General features: G+C 46.8%; 1 protein-coding gene across 16 annotated transcripts in view; it reads right to left on the reverse strand.

Annotated features, from left to right (window-relative positions):
- Nucleotides 1-20938, reverse strand: part of BAALC (BAALC binder of MAP3K1 and KLF4) — a 130138-nt gene extending 109200 nt beyond the window's left edge. For 5 of the 16 annotated variants that reach the window (XM_064588010.1, XM_064588011.1, XM_064588008.1 and 2 more), the window contains exons 1-7: nucleotides 18198-20283; nucleotides 16565-16817; nucleotides 12873-13064; nucleotides 8459-8601; nucleotides 3315-3461; nucleotides 2951-3226; nucleotides 1312-1725 (exon numbers count right to left, since the gene is read on the reverse strand). In XM_064588010.1, coding sequence (XP_064444080.1) covers nucleotides 1312-1464 — 153 coding nt within the window. In that variant the 5' untranslated portion in view covers nucleotides 1465-1725; nucleotides 2951-3226; nucleotides 3315-3461; ... (2 more) ...; nucleotides 16565-16817; nucleotides 18198-20283. Of the gene's footprint in view, nucleotides 1-1311; nucleotides 1726-2950; nucleotides 3227-3314; nucleotides 3462-8458; nucleotides 8602-12872; nucleotides 13065-16564; nucleotides 16818-18197 lie in introns of all 16 variants that reach the window. The other 11 variants (XR_010410563.1, XR_010410560.1, XR_010410564.1 and 8 more) reach the window with 7 other exon arrangements.
- Between the last annotated feature and the right edge of the window lie 423 nt (nucleotides 20939-21361).

The raw sequence follows: 21361 nt of genomic DNA on the forward strand, positions 1-21361 counted from the left end.
CTTCAATCTGTAGAATTCGGACAACAAACCCTGCTGGGCAGAACTTGTCAGAAGTGAGGAGGGAGAGCTGGTGAACAGTGGTCTTTTGGAGGCCCCTGAAGACATTTCAGCGGCTCCACATCACACAAGGACAAAATTTAAACTCTGTAAATGACTGCCACAGCCCTCTCTGTGACCTGCAAGCCAGGCTCATCTCTCAGCACAACCTGACTTGCACATTACCTTCTAGTACCTCAGAACTGCTCATGGCCCCCACATATACCATTCCATGCCCTTGTTCATGCTGTTCCCTCCACTTAATACTTTCCACCTCCTGTCAGCCTGGTGAACTGCTGTTCTTTAAGCCTCAGGTCAGCTGTCATCTGCTCCAGGAAGCCTTCCCTGATCTTTCTGCCTATCGAGGAGTAAGGGTTCCGGTAATACATTGTAAGCATCTCTATTCCTATGAGCTGAGGGTAGGAAATATCCATGCCTTGCATCTAATGTTCAGCCGGGCATGTTGTGGACATTCAATACAATTTTTGAATGACAATGAATAAATACATTCATACAGGAATGAATCTTTGTCTCTGGCACACCAATCTCTGAACGCTTTTCCTTTTGGGTGGTGTCTGTTCCACGTTTTCACTGTTCTATTTCTTTCCTTCCTTCCCTCTCTCCCTTCCTTCCTTCTTTTTCTCTCCCTCCCTTACCCCCAGCTGCCATTAATATCTTCCAACCGGAAAGCTTCCTATAAACTCAGTCTCATTGAGTATAAATGACTAATATGATATAATAGGTCTCCACCCACCAATGCCACCACCACTGAGGATTTTTTAAAACACCATACACAGTCTGAAAGCTAAAGGGACAAAACTATAGCATTGGGGTTGAGGCCCTGGCTGGAAGTGATCATCTTGGATCTGTGAGGCCCCACTGGCCCCGCCTCTGCTCACATGCTCTACTTCTCTGCTGCTGGGTGACAGAGCGCATGTGCGTGAGGTCAGAGGAGATGCTACTACCCAGCAGAAAAGTCATGAACAAAGGGAACGCTGCATGTGCAGGTCTTGGTGGTTGGGAGCTTAGACCCCAGATCAGACTGTCATCCACTGTCAGGTGACCTTGGACAGATCACTTGACTTCTCGGAGGGTGAGTGAAAATGCTTATCTCAGAGGAATAGTCAGGATTAAATGAGGTAATCTCCATCAAGTACCTAGCACAGTGCTTGACTCAGTCAGTACTTGACAAATATTAAATGTTGTATCAGCTATTGAGACATAACAAATCATCCCTAAAGTTAGTGGCTTAAAACAACAATAATTTATTATTACCTCATAGACCTGGGGATTCTCCCTTAGGGTCCCCTCTGTAGTTAGGTGGTGAGTGGGGCTAGAACCCCCTGAAGGTTCGCTCGTGTGTCTGGCACCCGGGCTGAGAAGACTCCAAGAGCTGATGGCTGAACGGCAGGGCTCCTCAACCGCCATACTGTCTCTATATCATGAGATATATAGATATTTGCTCTGTGGACTCTCCTGCATGGTGGCTTCCAGTAGCCAGACTTCTCACGTGGAGGCTCGGGGCGCCAGAGAAAGTGGAGAGAGAGAGACCTTTTCTGATCTAGCATCAGAAGACTCAGAGCATCGCTTCCTCCATACTCTTCTAGTCAAGGCAGTCACAAAAGCCCATCCAGGTTCAAGGGGAGGGAGCATAGTCCTCACCTCCCCTCTTGGGGGAGTGGCAAGGTTCTAAAAGAATATATGGGGTGGGAAAGACTGTTATGACCATATTTAGAAAATACAATCCAACACAGCGTTCTTTTTTTTTTAGATTTTTTTTTTTATTTATTTATTTGAGACAGAGAGAATGAGAGTACATGAGAGGGGGGAGGGTCCGAGGGAGAAGCAGAGTCCCTGCCGAGCAGGGAGCCCGATGCGGGACTCGATCCCGGGACTCGATCCCGGGACTCCAGGATCATGACCTGAGCCGAAGGCAGTCGCTTAACCAACTGAGCCACCCAGGCGCCCCCAACCAACACAGCGTTCTTAACAGTTACCATTTACTGAGTGCCTACCATGTGTTTTATGATTTCCATATACTATCTTGAAATATCTTAAAGCACTGGAGGGGTGCCTGGGTGGCTCAGTCATTAAGCGTCTGCCTTCGGCTCAGGTCATGATCCCGGGGTCCTGGGATCGAGCCCCGCATCGGGCTCCCTGCTCGGCGGGAAGCCTTCTTCTCTCTCTCCCACTCCCCCTGCTTGTGTTCCCTCTCTCGCTGTCTCTCTCTCTGTGTCAAATAAATAAATAAAGTCTTTGGGAAAAAAAACTGTCTTTAAAAAAAAATAAAGCACTGGATTGGTTGAATAAATTGTAGGTTTAGGAACTGAGCATGAAAATAGACATGCTATGGGGGATCTGAAAGAATCACAGAAGATAAAATCCTTTTCCACAGAAAGGGGAAGGAGGAGTAGTTGTTCATGACCAAAGGTACAACAGTTACACACAATTCATAGTTCAAATTGCATTGAAGTACTCAAAACAAAGCTTAGCAAATTTTGTTTAAACTGCTTGAGAAAATTAAACTAATTTATCTGTACCAGCTAAAAATGATTTGTTCTATTTCTAACAAATAACATCTTTGAGGCTTTGGCAGCCTTGCTCTCTCATACTAACCAACGTTAGAATGCATTAGCCTGATTGTGCTTTAACCTTCCCACCGGCCCAGATGGGAAGGTGTCAAAGGAGGAAGAAACACGCAATGCCCTCATGTTACCTTACACATGGACAGAGTAGATGACTGTGTCTATGTGCATGGAAGCCTCTAGTTAGCCCCTGGGACTGAGATTTCCTCCATCTCTGACATTCCCTAAAGGCCTTCTTAAGAAGCATGTTTATCTAAACCAAGGAAGTAGTTTATCTGGGAGAGAAACATTTCAACTAGCTAGCAAACTAGGGGATTGGGCGATCTTACCAACATCCATGACCAGGTACAGTCACCCAGCAGAACGCAGCCCCTGGAGTGTGGGTGACGGAGAGAAAAGAATGGAAGGCTGGCAGGGTGGTGTGGAGCCTGGGGCTGCCAGAAGCATCTGGGAGTCAGAGCCTGGAAAGGTGTCCTGGATCCAAGAACAAACTTCATCCTTTCACAGCCAGCCCTACACGTGTAATCGGTCTCAAAGGGATGTGTTTCAATCAATTGGGGGCCAGTCAGGAAAACGGAAACTACATGAGTTGTTTTCACAGAAAACTTAAAACAAGTATAAATAATGTATAAATAAATGACAGGTGGATTTAAAAAATAAATCCTGATGCTTTAAGGAGAAAACTACACATACTCAAAATAGGATCTCTTTCCAGGCCAGTCCCTCCATGACTTGGGCTCAGATGGGTAGGTCGACTCTGAGTGCTATCAGACAATAGTGGCATGGGGTAAAGGGACGTCACTTCGACTCCAGACCTAGAAAGTGCCAACTGAATAGTCTCTGTGAATAAAGAAGAAAACGGAGCTTGTCATGTGCTAAGGCAGCATGCATGCTATTCCATCCCCTTCTAAAAACTTCTTGACCATTCTGTGAGGTCCATTAAATGGACTGTCAACCATTGTGCGACAGACAGCCTCCTTCGACAGAGATGGCCACATGACCCAAGCTGGCCAGTCAGAGCTTCCCATCTCTTAGCCAAAGAGGTTGGTTCGGGGTGGAATATGACTGGGTTGTCTTTGGGGCTTATAGCTCTGTGGACACTGCTGAGACAAGTTCACTTTCTACCATGGTTGCTGAGCATGGGAGATAGAAGGGGACGGGAGACATTTTCCCCACCATATCGGGGAAAGTTTGTTGAATGAAGCAAAACATCACTAGCAGACCTGAGAGAAAGAGAGAAGCAGCCCTACATCCAGCCATGTCTGAAACCAGATCCACCCCTGGACTTCCCGGCTATATGAACCAATGCATTCTCTTTCAGAAGCTAGTCTGAGTTGGGTTTCTGTTACTCCCAAAGAAGTGTTAATTAACACCAAGAGTAATATATTACCAGATTCAAGCACTAGAATTTCTGGTACTCAAGATACATCAGATCCTTTATAAACTATAAGGCTGTTCTTTTTTTTTTTTTAAGATTTTATTTATTTATTTGATAGAGAGATAGACAGAAGAGCACAAGCAGAGGGAGTGGCAGAGGGAGAGGGAGAAGCAGGCTCTGCACTGAGCAGGGAACCCGATGCGGGACTCGATCCCAGGACCCTGAGATCATGACCTGAGCCGAAGGCAGACGCTTAACCATCTGAGCCACCCAGGCGCCCACTATAAGGCTGTTCTAATGCTATTTTATGATTTAATGCATTCCTACGCATTTCAAGTTGCTTAAAAACCTTTAACGCTTAATTGTAATCTTATATAGTTATCTCGCAAATGTCATGCAAAGTACAACTTAAGGAATACTCACCTTCTTTGAATGCAAATAGAAATCCTTAATGGAAACCTATGTTTATTGCTAATTCAGGATTCACTCTAAGTAAAATTAATGACATGCCCATTATGTGGATATTCATTTAGCTACAATAAGGAGAGTGAGCTCTGTTGATCCTTTTATTCCCAGGAAAGGAGGTTCCAAAGTTAACATTTATCTAACTATAACCTCTTTGTTAAAACAGTAAGATGCAGGGCGCCTGGGTGGCTTAAGCATCTGATTTAACCTCAGGTCATGATCTTAGGGTCCTGGGGTCAGGCCCCTGTGGGGAGTCTGCCTTTCCCTCTCACTCTCCCTCTGCCCCTCTCCTTCTGCCCCTCCCCCTCTGCACCTCTCCTCCCCTGCTCTCACACACACTCTCTCTCTCAAATAAATAAAATCTTAAAAAAAAAAAAAAGGAATAAAATGCAATATGGTACAAACAGAAAAAAAATCTTGATTCTTTCTGACCACTGCTTCTTTAAGCAACTGCTCTCTGGTTGTTCTTCCCTGTCCCGGGATGAATTCTGAGAAAAGTTCCACAGCTTTTCCAGTCACTCCACTGATTAGTGAATACACCTTCTTCAGATACTGGAAAGTCCAATTCAGTCTACTATCAAAGCTAAAATCCCACAACCAATGTAAAACTCAGGACTGACTCAGGCTGAGGAACTCTAAACAGAAGAGGAAAAGCATGGTGTACTTCTCCCCCATTTCTCACCTCACTCAAATACTGTTCTGGCACCCCCAGACTGAGAGTAGGGAGGGGAGAGGGATAAAGCGTAGTACTTGATCAGCACGGGTAGTTTCAGGACAGGACCCAGGGGTGTGGCCTGCCAGAATGCTTACTCTCTCCCACAGGGAGCTCTTGCAGATTCCCCAGAGGTCTCTCTGTGAGGCAATATTAGACATCGGGGATGTTCCTTGAGCTGCCCAGTTATAACTGTCCCTGGCCCCTGGCTTCTGATGTCTGCCCCATCCTGAGTGATACTGCTGGGGTCACCTTGCCTTGCAGATGGTCCTTCAGGGCAAGCGTCCCTTTTAAGGTAACTCAGTGGCAGCTCTCCTCTGTGGGGTCCTCATGCAGCTGCAAGAAGCTCTCCTCTGAGCCCTGTGGTCACGAGTGCAGCGCACTACCCTGTCTCTCTCTCCTTGTCCTGCCATCATGGGCTCCTCCAACCAGGCTCTGCATTTGTGATTTGAAATGTGGTTCAAGTATCAGTCCTTTGTCCTTCCCACTCCAGAGGGCACCCGTCGAGCATTCTGTGGGCACTCTGAAGCCAGAGTCTCACTAGGCTTATTGTGGGGAGAGTACGAGGCCAAGGGGGAGAAGCAGCTCCTCACACCACAATAGCTCCCACGCTGAAGAGCTGCTCTCCACCTGTCCTGTGCTGCACCCCGCCCCCCAGCCTTTTCTTCTATGGTCTCCAGGTCGGTGACAAGCTGAAGGTCTCAAAGCTGATTGCATAAGCTCTTAGTGAGTCCTGCATTGATAAGCAGCTACATATTTCTCTTTCCCTTTGGGGTCTCTGTCGAAACTCTGAAACAACAGAAGGTGCATCTAACACCCTGTGCATGTGATTCACAAGACGTTTTCAAACCGTCTCCTCTGTTCCTCGCCAGCACCCGGAGAGATGGGCAGGCCAGGCGTCATGCTCTCCCCACCCCACCCAGCCACGTTCCAGATGAGCAACGTGGAAAGTGAGCTCCATAGGGACAGGCAGCCAGAGGACATGGGGCTGGGAGACTCCCCTACGGAGGTCCCAGCCAGAGGGATGGTGGAGGCCTGCTTTCCACACATCGAGCTACGACGGCCTTGCAACCTTTCTTCACCCACGCGGGCTCTTTTTCCCACCCGTGCTTTGGTACCAGCTTGCTCGGGCTACCAGAACAAAGTACCACAAAGTAGCACAAGCTGGGAGCGCAAGCAGCTGAGCTGTATCCCCCCGCGGGTCTGGAGGCCAGGAGGCTGACGTCAGGTGTTGGCTGGGTGCTTCCTTCCAAGGGCTTCGAGGGCGAGTCTGGGCCACGCCTCTCTGCTGGCTTCTGGCCACAGCCCGAAATCCTGTCCCCAGGCTTGGATGTGATCACTCCTGTCTCTGCTTCACCTCTTTCTTCCCCCAAGCCTTCCTAAGGCAGATGGAAATCCGATGAATCCACAGAAGCCTCTTAAAAAATCTCCCTAGGATCCCATTCTGGTGTCTGCAGGCCTCGAGATGTCCATTTTATAAAACAACGAATTACAATTCAGGCCCGTCTTCCCCTGCCTGCCCCTCGAGGGTGGGAAAACCAGTCCGAGAAGGGCCATGTCGCTGGCTCACGGAACCAAGAGAGAGGCGGGTTTCCCCTCCGCATCTGGTAATCATGGAGAGTTTGGTGATTTCCCTGCACCCTACACGGTCTTGTTCCGAGGAGGGATTGGACTTAACCAATATAAGGCCTGACAGGTATGTCTCTCAAATGAGTCAGTGGGGAGGAGCTGAAATGACATTTACCAAAAAAAAAGTAATATTGAAAGAGAGAGTTTTCTGCTCCCCGCTCGAGTGGAGAAGGGAGCCCTTACTATTCCCATCAAGGTGACGCGTGAGTCACGGCCCTTTCATTCCTGTAAGAGCCGCAGGATCATCACAACCTGCCAGCCGTGGGCTCCTCTGACAGAGCCGCTTCCCCTGGAGACGAGCTCTGGGAACACACCACCCCCAGCTGCGCGACACTGCGAGCCCGCCTCAGTCTACAGCCCTTCGGAGATGGGGACAGACCAGCATAATCTTGCCGCCGGCTGGGAGCTGGTTCCGCAGAGGGGCGGCGTCCCAGCATCCTGCGAACCAAGTCCCCACAGCTGGGAAAGCAAACTGCAGTTTGTGTTTTTATGTCACATTTTGTGCACAAAGAAAAATTTATTTTTTGAATAAATTTGCTGAATTATTTACAGTTAACTACAGCCATTTTATGCATATAGTTCGAGTTTTGATAAAGGGATATACCCGGGCCACTTTTGCCCTAATCAAGAAATAGGACATTTCCGCCATCCCAGAAAGTTCCCTCGTGCCCCTTTATAGTCAGCCTCTCCCACTCCCACTCCAGGTAAGCACTGAGCTGCTTTCCATCACTAGAGATTGGTTTGGCTTATTACAGAACACCATGGAAGCGGACTCACACAGTGTGTGCTCTTTTGTGTCTGGCTTCTCTAGCTCAGTGGACTGTTTTTGAGACTCACTCATGTTATTGCATGTTATCAGCAGTTGAGTTCAGTGGCTGAGTGGTATTCCATTGTATGGATACATCACAACTGCTTTTTTTTTTTTAAGATTTTATTTTTTATTTATTTGAGAGAGAGAGTGAGAGAGAGAGAGTATAAGAGGGGGTAGGGTCAGAGGGAGGAGCAGACTCCCTGCTGAGCAGGGAGCCCGATGCGGGACTCGATCCCGGGACTCCGGGATCATGACCTGAGCCGAAGGCAGTCGCTTAACCAACTGAGCCACCCAGGCGCCCACATCACAACTGCTTTATCCATTCACCTGTTGATAGGCGTTTTGGTTGTTTCCAGTTCTGGCTATCATGAATAAAACTGCTATGAACATTACTGTACCAGCCCTTCTGTGGAAATATGCACTTATTTCTCTTGCACATACATCTAGGAGGAGAGCAAATTGCTTTTTTTTGTAGATTTTATTTATTTATTTGTGTGAGAGAGAGAGAGCACGAGCAGGGGGGAGAGACAGAGGGAGAGAGAGAAGCAGGCTCCCCGCTGAGCGGGGAGCCCGTTCTGGGTCTCGATCCCAGGACCCTGGGATCATGACCTGAGCAGAAGGCAGACTGAGCCACCCAGGCGCCCTGCAAATTGCATTTTTAACCATTCATCAAATGTGATGATGCAGATCATGAGCAGGAACTTGGGGGATATGTGACTATTACAGATGATTAGAAAAGAAAATTATAATATTATAACAGTGAAAATCAAGTGGTATGGGGTCCTAGGGGCTGGGCGACAGGACAGCAAATACGGAGTGTCCTGGGATTTAACGCTTCTTACCTTTCTCCAGTCAACATGAACTCGGACAAGCCCCGCACCTTCTGCAACCACCATAAAATGGAAGTAGTTTTATCTGCTCCTTCCTTCATTGAGCTTTAAAATCATCTCTTAGCAAACGTTTGGGTCCTTTAAGAGAACTTCAGCTATAAAAAGGCAAGGTGACATATATTGTACTTATAAATATGGACTGAGCGCAGGCAGCCACAGAACAGACATAAGGTGAGGATGGCTGGAGAAATACAATCAAAACCAAAATCTTCTTTCAACCCACAAATTCTCTCCACAAAGGGCGTATAGAGAACAAAATCAGTTTTATTACTGAATAAGCATTAAACCAGAGTGTAATGCACAGCACAGACAATCCACTAGGAATTGCAGAGAAAGCAAGCAAGCTCACTCTTTCATAGGACCAAGCAGATGCCCATTCCATACATTTTCTCAGGATGAACCATGACTAGTCCTCAAATAAAGGGACTTCACAGCACCACTGGTCACACAGAGTTCATCCTAACTTTACCTGGTAATCGAGGACCTTCTGCGCTAGCTAATTGGCTTTATCCAGGGGAGAAACAACCTTCTCCGACTTTATGATAGGATGTTATTTTGCAGTTCAGAAGGAGGTGCCCACTGAAGTTAGGCTCCTACCCTCCCACCTAAGCTGAGAGACAGAACACCATCTCCCCTGATGTTCACATTTCAAAGAGATGGTGCCCAGGTCCCAGGAGGAAGACATTCGTGGGCCATAGCGCTGACAAAATGCCAATCTCATCTTCCAAATGATCTGTGTATTTTTCAAAGATGAGAGAAGGTACTTTCAATGGCAAGTGTCCTAAAGTCAGTGCTTGGGGGAAAAAAAGAAAGAAAGAAAAGAAAAGAAAGAAAGAAAGGAAAGAAAGAAAGAAAGAAAGAAAGAAAGAAAGAAAGAAAGAAAGAAAGAAAGAAAGAAAGAAAGAAAGGAAAGAAAGGAAAGAAAGAGAGAAAGAGAGAAAGGAAAGAAAGAGAGAGAAAGGGAAATCTTTTCCTTTATTTTCAGCAGAGAATCAAACCTATTTTTAATTTGTATTGGTCCTGACAGTACACACTGAATGTTCCTTAAAATGATGCACACAAAATAAATCATTTTTGATCCCTGCTCCCCATCTGGAGCCTCTAGCTTCGGCCCGAGTAAAGCTGAGGGATGCAGCCCAAGGCTTCAAACCCCAGCAACCTTTGACGAGCTGGACTCTGTCTCCGGACTCTTCTCTCCAACCCTTCCCATCTCATTCTTCTTCATTAGATGGCTGCTCCTAAGAAATTGCCCTCCCCTCCTCCCACTGCTAGCTCAAGGGCTTTGATTTTTGTTTGGTCCCTGCAAGCCTCCAGAAGTCCCAGTAAAGTCCCTGATTGAGCCCTCGCCTCTGGGGGCGCCCGGGGTCAAGGATAACACGAGGCAGCCATGGTGGCTGGGCACCGTTTGAGCTCAGTGAATCACAGAGGAACTCATGGGATCCAAACCCGGCATGACCTGTGCCCCCTTTCCTGAGCTCATGCCCCTTTATTGTTCTATCTACAAAGAGACATCAGAAGCTGCCAATCCAATTACTGCAGTTTCTTCCCCTCTCGAGTGCTAGAGATTTCTAACTGAAATGGGCGGCTTCCCTTTCTAATGAACTCGCGTGTCCTCTTCCCTGAAGGTGGCAGCTGTCATTACGGCTCACTTCATTCTGAGAGGACCGCTGAAACTTGGGGGACATACAAAGTCACCTTTTTGTTCCCCCTTGGTCATCTGGCCTGGTTTGGGGGGATGAAAAGGACACTGCTCAGCAGATGCCTGCCTTCACCCTGTCGGCTCGAGGGGATGCGCTGAGACACCCGGGGGTCGTTCCAGCCTTCTCGATCTCCCACGGAGTGGCTGACTCAGTTCAGTGGGTGCGGGGCTGAGTTTGTGTGTGGTGATGTGTGACACCGCGGGAGGAGGAAGACGGTTGATACTGTCATTATTTAAAATCACTTCCACCTACTGGGCTGAGTCACTGGCACGTCACTGCCTGGGATTCTGCATCAGTCTCAAAAATAGATCTCTGTGGAGCTTTCCATCCTCAGCAGCACGCCCGTTCCCTCACTCAGGCTGCCTAGTGGACCTTGCACCCAGCCACGTCTCTGCCGAGTGCCTAAATCTCCCTCTGCAGCCTCCTGAGAACAGTGATGTGGCATGCTTGTGCAACACGACCTGAGCTTGAGGGAGGCCGTGCGGTGCCCCCACTTCACGCACAAAAAGGCTAAGGTGGAGGAGGCTGAAGGGCCCGCCCCGGGGTCCCCAAGAGCAGCCTGGGCTGGCTGGAATCTGCGCCCCCAGCCTCCTGGCCCAATCCTGAACCAGGAAGAGAGGAGAAAGGAGCTTTGGGTCTGACAACATGGACCCCCAAAGCGCACCTGCGGCGGGCCAAGCAGAGACCAAAATCCACTGTGGCTGAAGTGATCTGACCACTTGACATGTGATTTCAGAAGACATGAGACCAATTTCCTTTTTTTCCTTATACCTCAGACTACGATAAATATTCTCTCCCTGCCCCTCAAAGTCCAAAACAAGAGCTTTCGTCTAATAGGCGTGACTGGTTTCCAGAACCCTTGTGACTATGCATAAGGAAAACTAATGATTTCCCAAGCAGTGAGTTCGAATGGTTCTAAGAACACAGCTTTGGGGCTGAAGCCAGCTTGTGTGGCTTTGGGTGAGTGACCGTGGCTATCTAGTCACTCATGATTATTGTCATCACAGGGTTGCCAGGAAGGTGACACGAGATAACTAAGCACTCAGTACAGAGTCTGGCACTTATTAAACCCTCTGGAAATGATGATGATAGTATTATACATTTTCAGTTAATTATCTCATGCTAGCTATCTGGTAGATCCTGGATACTGTAATGGCCCAGTCTTACTTTTTAAGCACTTTCTATAATGACAGTCCCTTAAGATTTATTTTACATTTGTCATATGGGTGACTGGAGCCCCCTACTGTCAGGGGAGCCCCCAACTACCTGGTTTATGGGTTTTTTCCATCCAATTTCCAGACAAACTCTTGGGAGCCTTCAAGGAACCCAGCAAGTCTCAGGAGGGTTGGTTAACCCACGTGAACAGTTCCCACACTGCTAAGAACATGAGAAGAGCCACCCTCTGCATAATAATGGGGCATGCTCTCCAACAGGGATGTGAGTTGGGATTTCTGGATGCTTGAATATTCCAGAGCCCCCTCTCCAGACAGGAACCTCCATCCTCCTCACCTCCTCACAGAGTCATGCCTCCTCTCACTGCACCTCTGGATCCGAGGTGTCCTTGTGGCTCTTTGCTACATGGATGCCAACCAGAACTGCTCATGGCAGATGCCTCATTGTCCCCACTTTGTCCTGCTCTGAGGAAGGAATGGGGCTTGGGAGCTTCCCCCAGCCTCCTACACTTCAGAAAGGAAGTTCTCAAAAGAGGCAGCAGAGGGATCTAGTCACATGACATTAGCAAGGGTTGGTGTAGAGATGGGCCATAGAGGAGCCATCTGCCCATAGAGGGGCCATCTGCCCATAGAGGGGCCATCTGCCCAAAAGTGGCCTGCATAGAATTCAGACCAGCACTCCCACCGCTAATGGCTGCTCAAATGAAAAGTCCAGGTCCATCTGTCTGATCATCTGGGGACTAAAACAACAGGATCACAACAATAGACAGATATTTATACAGCACTCACTCTGTGCCAGGCATGGTTCTCAGCACATTACGTACATTACACTAACTCTTTAGTTCTGTCCTTAGGCCCCAGAATGGACAGAAATCTGCATTCCTTCCAGGTACTGGGGTGAGGAAGCATGGCAGGTGAGAGGGGTAGGAAAGGAGAGAGCTTTCTCTTTTCCCGAATATCTGAGAACTTGGAATCCTTCCCTCCCTATCTCCTCTGAGATGTTCCTGCTTCACAGAAATCCAGACTTTCTTCTGTTTTGGAATTCAGGCATCCCCCAAAACATTCCCCCGCCCTGCTCCCCAGCCTGCAATGCCCAGTGTCCCTCCCCAACACCATCACCAGGCCACCAGGTGGCCGGGGGTCACATTTGCCTTCTCTGGGCCTCAGCTTTCTAGATCATCACCAGCATCCCTACCCTAAGCAGCCACCTTCACATCCGGTAGGACATAAAGGTAGAATTCATCTGGCCCCAGTAGGACATAAAGATCCTCAGTCCACGAGGAAATTTCCGAAAGGGACCCCTGAGCTAGAGAGTAAATATTTTGAATCCTTTCAATATTGCTAAACAAAAAACCCATGAGCTTCTCCAGGGTTGGAATTTTTTTCTTTGGCTTTCTATCTCCTGCAGCTCCTGTGACCAACACACAGCAGGCACTCCATAAATGTCTACTCGGGAAAAGAATGATACCATCGTCCCAGTCCGCACACTCGTACCTCTCTTCAAGAAGATCCAGATTCAGTATGCAGTTGATGAGCAACCGGTGGGCACTTCTAACTGGAACACAATACCTGTAACCGAGTTGAGAGACTGTGGTGGAATCATAAAATCCTTCGTCCATCTACCGAGACAGAGTGAAGGCGGAAGTGGTCCTGATAAGGGCAGACACAGGCCATCCTGTAGAAACCCTGTCAGTTCAAGGAATTCACACCAGGTCAAAATTTCAGAGAGACTCCATGATGGGTCAGTAACAGACGATGGGAAAAGACATTAGGCTCTAGGGGCGCCTGGGTGGCTCAGTTGGTTAAGCATCCGACTCTTGGTTTCTGCTCAGGTCATGATCTCAGGGTCATGAGATCCAACTCTGGCTCCACGCTCAGTGGGGAGTCTGCTTGAGATTCTTTCCCTACCCCCTCCCTTTTCCTTTGCCACTCCTCTTTCTCTCTCATTCCCTCATAAATAAATAAGTAAATAAATAAATAAATGTCTTTAAAAAAAAAAGAAATGGAGCTCTAGCTTCTCTCAGCGATTCCCCAGAATGAGCACTGCCCCCCAGACCTGAACCCATCTTCTTTAGTCAGAGCCTCCAGCTGCCACCGACATGCCCAAGAGAAAGGCCCAAGGAGAAAAAATGCAAAGGGAGAAACGAACCAGGTAGAAGACAACAGGGTTACTTGCTAAATCCGTTCCCCTGAGAGGGAGGGAGAAGAGTTACCCGAAAGGAAGCTCTCATAGGTAATGGAGATGCCATATCAATGCATAGAGAGCTGAAGGTGCTGGAGAGGCCAGGCGATATGGTGCACTTTTAAAATAACTGATAATAAATGTATAGTTTTGATCAAATGTTATTTACCAAGTTTTTAAAATGCAAATTTTGGTTTCCTTTAAAACAGCCCCAAATATTTTATGTCACTGTTGCCTTTGGGGAGGGGAAATGTCACTGACAAAATGAGTCCAAATGAAGCCAAACAAAATTCCATTGCCTGGTACGTGAGGGAATGCCTTTTGAATTTTCAGGGTTTTCCAGAAATCCACACACATTGACTATATGACTTGCAGGTAATTTTAAAAGCAGTCCTATTCTGCTTTGCTGTCTACGGTGGTATAGAACAACCCAGGCAGGTGGGGACCTCCGACAACCAATTGCAGGACACGGCATCCGCCAGCCAGGCATTCCGAAGGGCATTGGTGAAGAGGCATTGTCTAAGCTTCCCTGGTCCGAAGCAGGGCCCTCCCCCATCTGGCTCCTGTGAAGCTCTGGAACCTGGTCTGTTCCTAGTTCACCCTTGTTCACTCCATTCCAGCCACACTGACCTGAACAGTTTTCATCCATGCTGAGCCATCTCCTGCCTGAGCTTCTCCCTCTGCTGGGATGCTCCCACCCCAGGTGTCTATATGGCTGGCTGCCTCCTTATCTCCTTTGTGCACATCTCTCTTTCTCAGGAACCCTGATCTCTACTGAAAACTACAAATCCACCCGCCTATCTCTATCATGCTGATCATCCTCTTAGACTCTCCGTTTTCCTTTACTTGCTTGTGGTCTGTCTTCCCCCTCTAAAATGTAAACTCCACGAGGGCAGAAACTTCTTTCTTTCTGTACACTGCTCTATCCCTAGCACATAGATCTTGGCTCTGAAAATACTTAAATGGATGAAGATTATGTATCGGATTTGAAAGTGGCTTTGCCTTTTTGACAGATCACAAAGGAACAAAGTTGAAAAGTTTTAAAATGTTATTTGTGATTTTTTACCCATGTCCTCTTTGAAATATTAATACTACGAGTGTTAACCACAGGCATCTGTAAAAAGGCTAGAGTTTTTTGAATGGATACAAGGCTTAAAATATTAACTGATATTGTTTTCTGGTTTTTTCCCTTCTACCTACTTTATCCTCTCCCCACCCCCACCCCAGCTCTGCCTTCCACTACAACATATACATGTCCTGTTGGCTTTTTCCCCATTTAAGCATCGAGGCTGTTTTGTAAATTGAAAAATGCTACAGTGGAAGGAGAATAAAGGGATATTTTTAGCTTTACAAGCGTAGGCCCTGAGAAAGTTCAGAGCACAGAAAAATCAGGATGAACATGGGCCAGCTTTTTATACACTCAGATTAGAAAAAGATTTCCCAGGCTGTTGGGGGCAGAGACTAGGAGGGCAACAGGAATAAGGGGAAGAACCCAAGACATGGGGCCTTTATACCTGACAGGGCCTTTGGTTAAGGAGCTAAGTCACCATCCTCAGCCTCTGCCCCAGCGGGCACCAAACACCACCAGGGCTGGGGAGCTCCCTGGATGTCCTTCTCATTGACTTCTTTTTACAACACTTTTGGCTGTAAGTAACACACCTGTCTAAAGATAATGTAACAACAGAGATACTTAATCATCTTATATCAGATGTCCTTAGAAAGAAAAGTTGGTTTGGCAACTTAATGTCATTTAAAAACCAGGCTCTCTCTTTTCCTACCTCAGAGGACTGTTTTTTTGCTTGTTTGTTTTGTTTTGTTTTTAGGCTTGTCACCTCATGGATGCAAGATGTCTTCCACAGCTCCAAGCATCACATCCTCATACGACTGCATCCAAAGATATAATGAAATGAGACAGGGAAGAAGGGTTCTTGTGCATATTTCTTTTTAGTGGGGAGGAAAATCTTTCCTAGATGCCCTTCAGCAGACTTCCCTTTACATCTCATTGGTTAGGACTAGGTCACATTCTCTCCCCTAGCTGCAGTGGAGGCCGGGAACATCTGACATAGTCAGTCTCTGTTGTGGGTAGAGAGCTCTTCTAACAGGGTATGAGAGGAAAGGGAATCTGGACTACTCTACTGAGAGACAACCAACAGTGTCTGCCACAATCTGATACCAGGTTGTCTGCCATGCATTAACCACCTCCAGCCACCATTAGGGGGCACCTGTCTGTGCCCAGGAATCTGTCCCTTTCTGACTTATGTTTTAATGTCCTGAACACACGTAAAGCTTCTTCAAGAAGAGGAGGTCCCTAGACACCTGTCAAGGTGAAGGTACTGGGGGAGGGAAACATTCGACATTGTACCTGGGGCAGGGCTAACTGGAGGGTTTGCTTGGGATTCAACTCCTTCAAGCTACCCCTTCAAGCCAAGACAAAGGGGCACTCCCTAGCCCCCCATCATACTAGAACACGAAGGCCCTTAGCCACTCCAGGCCCTGCCATCACAATGGTCACCAACACGATACCGTGAGAAGTGTGGATTCCAAATCATAGTTTTTCCAATGACCAGTCTAAGTGGAATAGCCCAAGGAATAATATGGATTGGAAATAGAACGTGGTTCTGAGAAGGCTGGTAGGGGGGATTTATTTCAGTAGTAAATAAGGCAAGACTGGCTGCTGCTTTATTTAGGACTTAGAAGCACTGTTTCGATGAGTAAAAATAGGTTCAAATAACATGAGCATCTGTATCTAGCTGTATTTCCTTTTTTATTAAAATGGAAGAGCCCAAACACTGGCAGCAAAATCAATATGGATAATCAGGCATACTAAGGAAGAAGGCAATGGGTTAAGTGAGAACAGAATACCAAACAGGACGTTAAAAATAATTGTACTTACACACATACACACACAATGTAATGTATTATAAAAGTAACAGTTATGTGGGATTATGGATTAGTTAAGCTGTTCTCTTTTGTAGAAAACAGATATGAAAGATAACTGACTTACTTTGGCTTTAGACATATTGGAGCAAGATTTTGCTAGAGCTTCGCTCCCTCCCTTGCACTGAGGCTCTTTCACACCCGTTACAAGTCCCACACTGCAGTGGACGCATCAAGAACTAACTTAGCTTGGGCGCCTGGGTGGCTCAGATGGTTAAGCGTCTGCCTTCGGCTCAGGTCATGATCCCAGGGTCCTGGGATCGAGTCCCACATCGGGCTCTCTGCTCCTTGGGAGCCTGCTTCTCCCTCTGCCTCTCTGTCTGTCATGAATAAATAAATAAAATCTTAAAAAAAAAAAAAAAAAAAAGAACTAACTTAGCTCCAAGAGAAGATGAGTAAAATGAGCTGGCTGGGATCAGGGAAAGCAGCGAGAGAGGACAGTTAAGTCTCCATGTGTAAATGTAGATCATGTGTGTTGAGCTCAGAAATTTCTCTTATTAAACATATTCTATGTGATTCATACAGCGTATTAGGTTTAGGAGAATAAATATAACTATACCGTTGCACAGCAAAGACAAGTTGTATGCCTATCCTAGACACATGACTTCCGAAAATTCACCTTCCAAATTCTTCCTTGTATATGCTATGGCTTCTCGATCCTTTATTGACAATCTGTTTTAAAATGTTATTCGTAATTTTTTTACTCATGTCCTCCTTGAAATATTAATACTATGAGTGTTTATCACAAGCATCTCTAAAAAGGCTAGAGTGATTCTAAATGTCCCTTTGTGATATTTTGTAACTGGAAATCTAGGTTGAAAGAAATTCTTGACAGGTTACTTAGTTGCTGGCTAGTTTCCTCATTAAGTTACAAAGGAATGATGTACTTTAGAAGCTAGAAGCAGCTTCTTGACCCTCACTTGGAGAGATTCTTGGACCGTGCTAATGAGCACTTAGAAGGAGGAGACAAAGTTCCTGCATCATTTACACATTCTGTTGGTTCTGCTTTTCAAAGTTGAACCTATTGAGGAAATGGCAAAAATAAATCTGCATGAGTGTTTCTTGTTTGCTTTAGTATTTAATTATTCAAGATAATGTATTCTGCAAAAACACTAAAGGAAAAAATTCAGTTTCATTTAGCAGCCTCACAGGGAGAAAGCGAGTTAGACTGGTGTTTTTTCAAACTTTTAGGGCCACAAGCCACAGTAAGAAATACATTTCACATCACAAAGTTTCACAAAACAGTATTTCTGCTTACAACTTGTGAAACACACTAATGTTTTTTATTTTATTCTACTCTGTTCTGCTCAGTTGTCTTTTTTTTTTTCTTTCTTTCTTTCTCTCTCTCTAAGAAAGTGCTGCTTGAACCCCTCTACACTGGTTTCACCACCCTCTGATGGATCTTGGCCTGCATCTCAAAAACACTGGATCAAATGGTGATTATACATTAACAAGGATTAATATAAAGGATATTTTAACAGTTGTTTATAATACTGGGGCTAAGGGAATTAAAAAAGCCCCATGTTATAGACAAGATTATATTAGCAGGCTTTTGGAGGACTCATTAAAATGTTCAGTTGGATTGAGAATAAATCATTTCTTAGAAAGCCTTTTAACCTTTTAATGTTTAACAATTCCCGGGATGCCTAGCTCTGTGTCTATAAACATGAATCTTCATATATTTTTTCAACAAGTCTTACCCTACTTATCTGATTCATGTTTCCTTCCATGTTATTTTCTCGTCCCGTTCAGCAGGTTGGTTTTCCTCAAATGTCGGGGGATCCCCGGCTATGGCTTGTGCTGAGTGTCCTTCTAGGTCTGTCTGTGAGCACTGGGTCTGGCTAGCAGACTGCCTGGGGAACAGACAGGAGGGGGAGCGGGCAGGGCTCCTTCCTCCTCGTCCCTTGCTCAAAGCCTGCTCTGTCCCCGGGGCATAGCTCTTCACTGTCCTGCCAACATCTCCCTAGAAGCACACACACCTTCTTATTGCAGCTTGGCACAGAATGATTCATTTAAAATTTTTAAAAAATGAATAAACAACCACTGAAACTAGAGGTGTCCCTAAAAAGAAGTTCTTCCACTAAGTTGTAGGAACAGAGAATCCTCGGAAAAACTCTGGAGAAATAATAACAAGCACCACCAGGAGCAAAAAGTCCTTCCACAAAATCTCAGTGAAGACCTGGAAGAGAGAGCTCCATTATCTGAACGCATCAGCTCTGGGATTCCACCTTCGCTCACGGTTATAGTCAGGACACACAGTCATCACAAACCCAACTGAACACTGCTAAGGACAAAAAAGGGAATTTATTGAGATGTTATAACTTAAAAGTCCAGGTACACATCAGGCTTCAGAAAATTCTAAATCCAGGGGCTCAAACTAGGTCAGCAGAAATCTATCAGTTTCCATTTTTTAGGTCTGCTTTGATTTTCCAGGTTGGCCTCATTCTCTGGCAGGTTCTTCCCTCTCCTGGTGATGTCAAGATAACCACCTCCATCTCTGGGCTGCCTTTCTATCCAATCGTCTGTCCCACTGGAAGGAGAAAGGCCTCCTGCCCAATAGTTCCAGCAAACGTCCCAGGTCAATGTCTCAGGGGCCTGGTGTGGGGCGGGTCCCCATCCCTGGCCCAATCACTCTTAAGCTGTGTCATCAGGGCCCACCAACCACCCCTGAGCTGGCCGGCCGGCTAAGTACCACCTCACAAACACAGAGAAGTGGGGCTAGAGGATCAGGGTACCATTACCCAAAGGAGGAGGACCAGATCTGGGCTACCAAAAACAACCAACAACTACCTCGCTCACTGTGTGCAAGAAGAGCTGTCTGGTATCACAGAAACAAAGGATTCTTTGGCAGACAACGACCACAGGATCATCAAGGAAGGGAATAACATTCACAGTGATATTTCAGAGAGTTTAGAGGCATGATAGGTGTAGCAGGCAGAATAAGGGCCCCTCAAAATGTCTACACTGTAGTCCCCGGGACTGTGCATATGTTATCTCACATGGCAAAAGGGCCTTTATGGATGTGATTGGTCAGAGGGGGCGGAATGAGATGTGATGTCTCATGCCTGGTGCTGAGCTCTAGGGAGCCCCACGCAAGGACCTGAGACAGACTGCTATCTGCTCAGGGTGGCCCCAGGCAACAGCCAGCAAGGAAACGGGAACCTCAGTCTTACAACCTCCTGGAGGTAAAGTATGCCAACAACCCAAACCAAGCAAGGAAACTGATTATCCCCTAGAGCCTCCAGGACACAACCCTGCCCTTACTGGATAAGGCTGTGTCTGACTTTTGACCTACCAAACTGTAAGATGATCATCAACTTGTGTTGTCAAAACTACTGAGTTTGCAGTAACTAGTTATGTCAGCAACAGAAAACAAATACAATTGGAATGGCCCTGCCTAGTGCCTCTCGGACTAAGGGCAGTGGAGAGCCCCGGGGGGCATTTTGCCAAATGATTCCCCACTGAGAAATGTATCAGGTGTCTTAATGATGTGATCTCATCTGACCCAGGGAGGCAGAGAGGAGAACCCAAACACCACTCACGAACAAAGGGGCTACGTGCCAATGTCACACGCCTCCACAGTGGCTGAGTCAGAATGCAGCCCGAGGTGTGTGTCGTGGGAAAGAGCCTGTGCTCCTTTGACCACATCACACTCAGCAAGTGAAGGAGAAACTGGAAATCAGCTAAAGACAACACACACGCGAAAACACAGGCACACACCTCCCACAATGGGAGCCGAGGGTCAAAGGAGGCACAGGGAAAAGACTTCCCAAAAAGAAAGGGACATTCGAGCCGGCCTAGAAGGAGCAGGCCCTTCCTAGGCAAAGAAGAAACATGGGGATGTGAAGGGGGCGGGGGGGGGGGGGGGCAGTGAGTCCTTGAGAGAGAGAGAGAGAATGCAAGCTGGCAGGGTGGGGGGTTGGGGGGGTGGTGAGCGGAGGGAGCAGGTTGACAGACAAGAGTAAGGCTGGAAGACTGGGTTGGAATCGTATTTCCAAAGAGCTCTGTAGGCCACGCTAAGGAGTTTAACTGTATGTGCAATGGGGATCCATGAAGATTCCTAAGCAGAGAGTGGCCTGGCCAGGCTACATTTGTAAAAGCTCCTTGGGCGGTGCCCAGCAAGGGCTGGGGCACAGAGACTGGAGGCAGGCAGGGGGCCCCTGCACTGGTCTAAGGTGGGAATTGCCAGGCCCGTCTGTGTCAGGCAAAAGTGCTTAGTACTCACTGCCAATCCTCACAATAACGCTATGAAGGAGTTATCTTCTTTTTATGGATTGAAGAGACAGACTCCGAGAGATTAGTTAGCTTGCCTAAGGTCATAAAGCTACTAAAAGGCCAAGTTAGGATTTTAATTTGAACTCCTGTCAAGAAGCCAGACGTTAAAACCTGTGCTTATTAATTGCAGGAAACAAACTGAGGGTTGCTGGAGTGGGTGGTGGGGTGGGAGGGATGGGGTGACTGGGTGATAGACACTGGGGAGGGTATGTGCTCTGGTAAGCGCTGTGAATTGTGCAAGACTGTTGAATCTCAGATCTGTACCTCTGAAACAAATAATGCAATATATGTTAAGAAAAAAAAAAAGAAGAAGGTAGCGGGAGGGGAAGAATGAAGCGGGGGAAATCGGAGGGGTAGACGAACCATGAGAGACGATGGACTCTGAAAAACAAACTGAGAGTTCTAGAGGGGAGGGGGGTGGGAGGATGGGTTAGCCTGGTGGTGGGTATTGAGGAGGGCACATTCTGCATGGAGCACTGGGTGTTATGCACGAACAATGAATCATGGAACACTACATCTAAAACTAATGATGTAATGTATGGGGATTAACATAAGAATAAGAAATTTAAAAAATAAATTAATTAATTAA

The sequence above is a fragment of the Mirounga angustirostris genome, unplaced genomic scaffold (assembly GCF_029215605.1).
Source record: "Mirounga angustirostris isolate CCGP_5_RB_7025 unplaced genomic scaffold, mMirAng1.0.hap1 SCAF_4, whole genome shotgun sequence".
NCBI classification, from domain to species: domain Eukaryota; kingdom Metazoa; phylum Chordata; class Mammalia; order Carnivora; family Phocidae; genus Mirounga; species Mirounga angustirostris.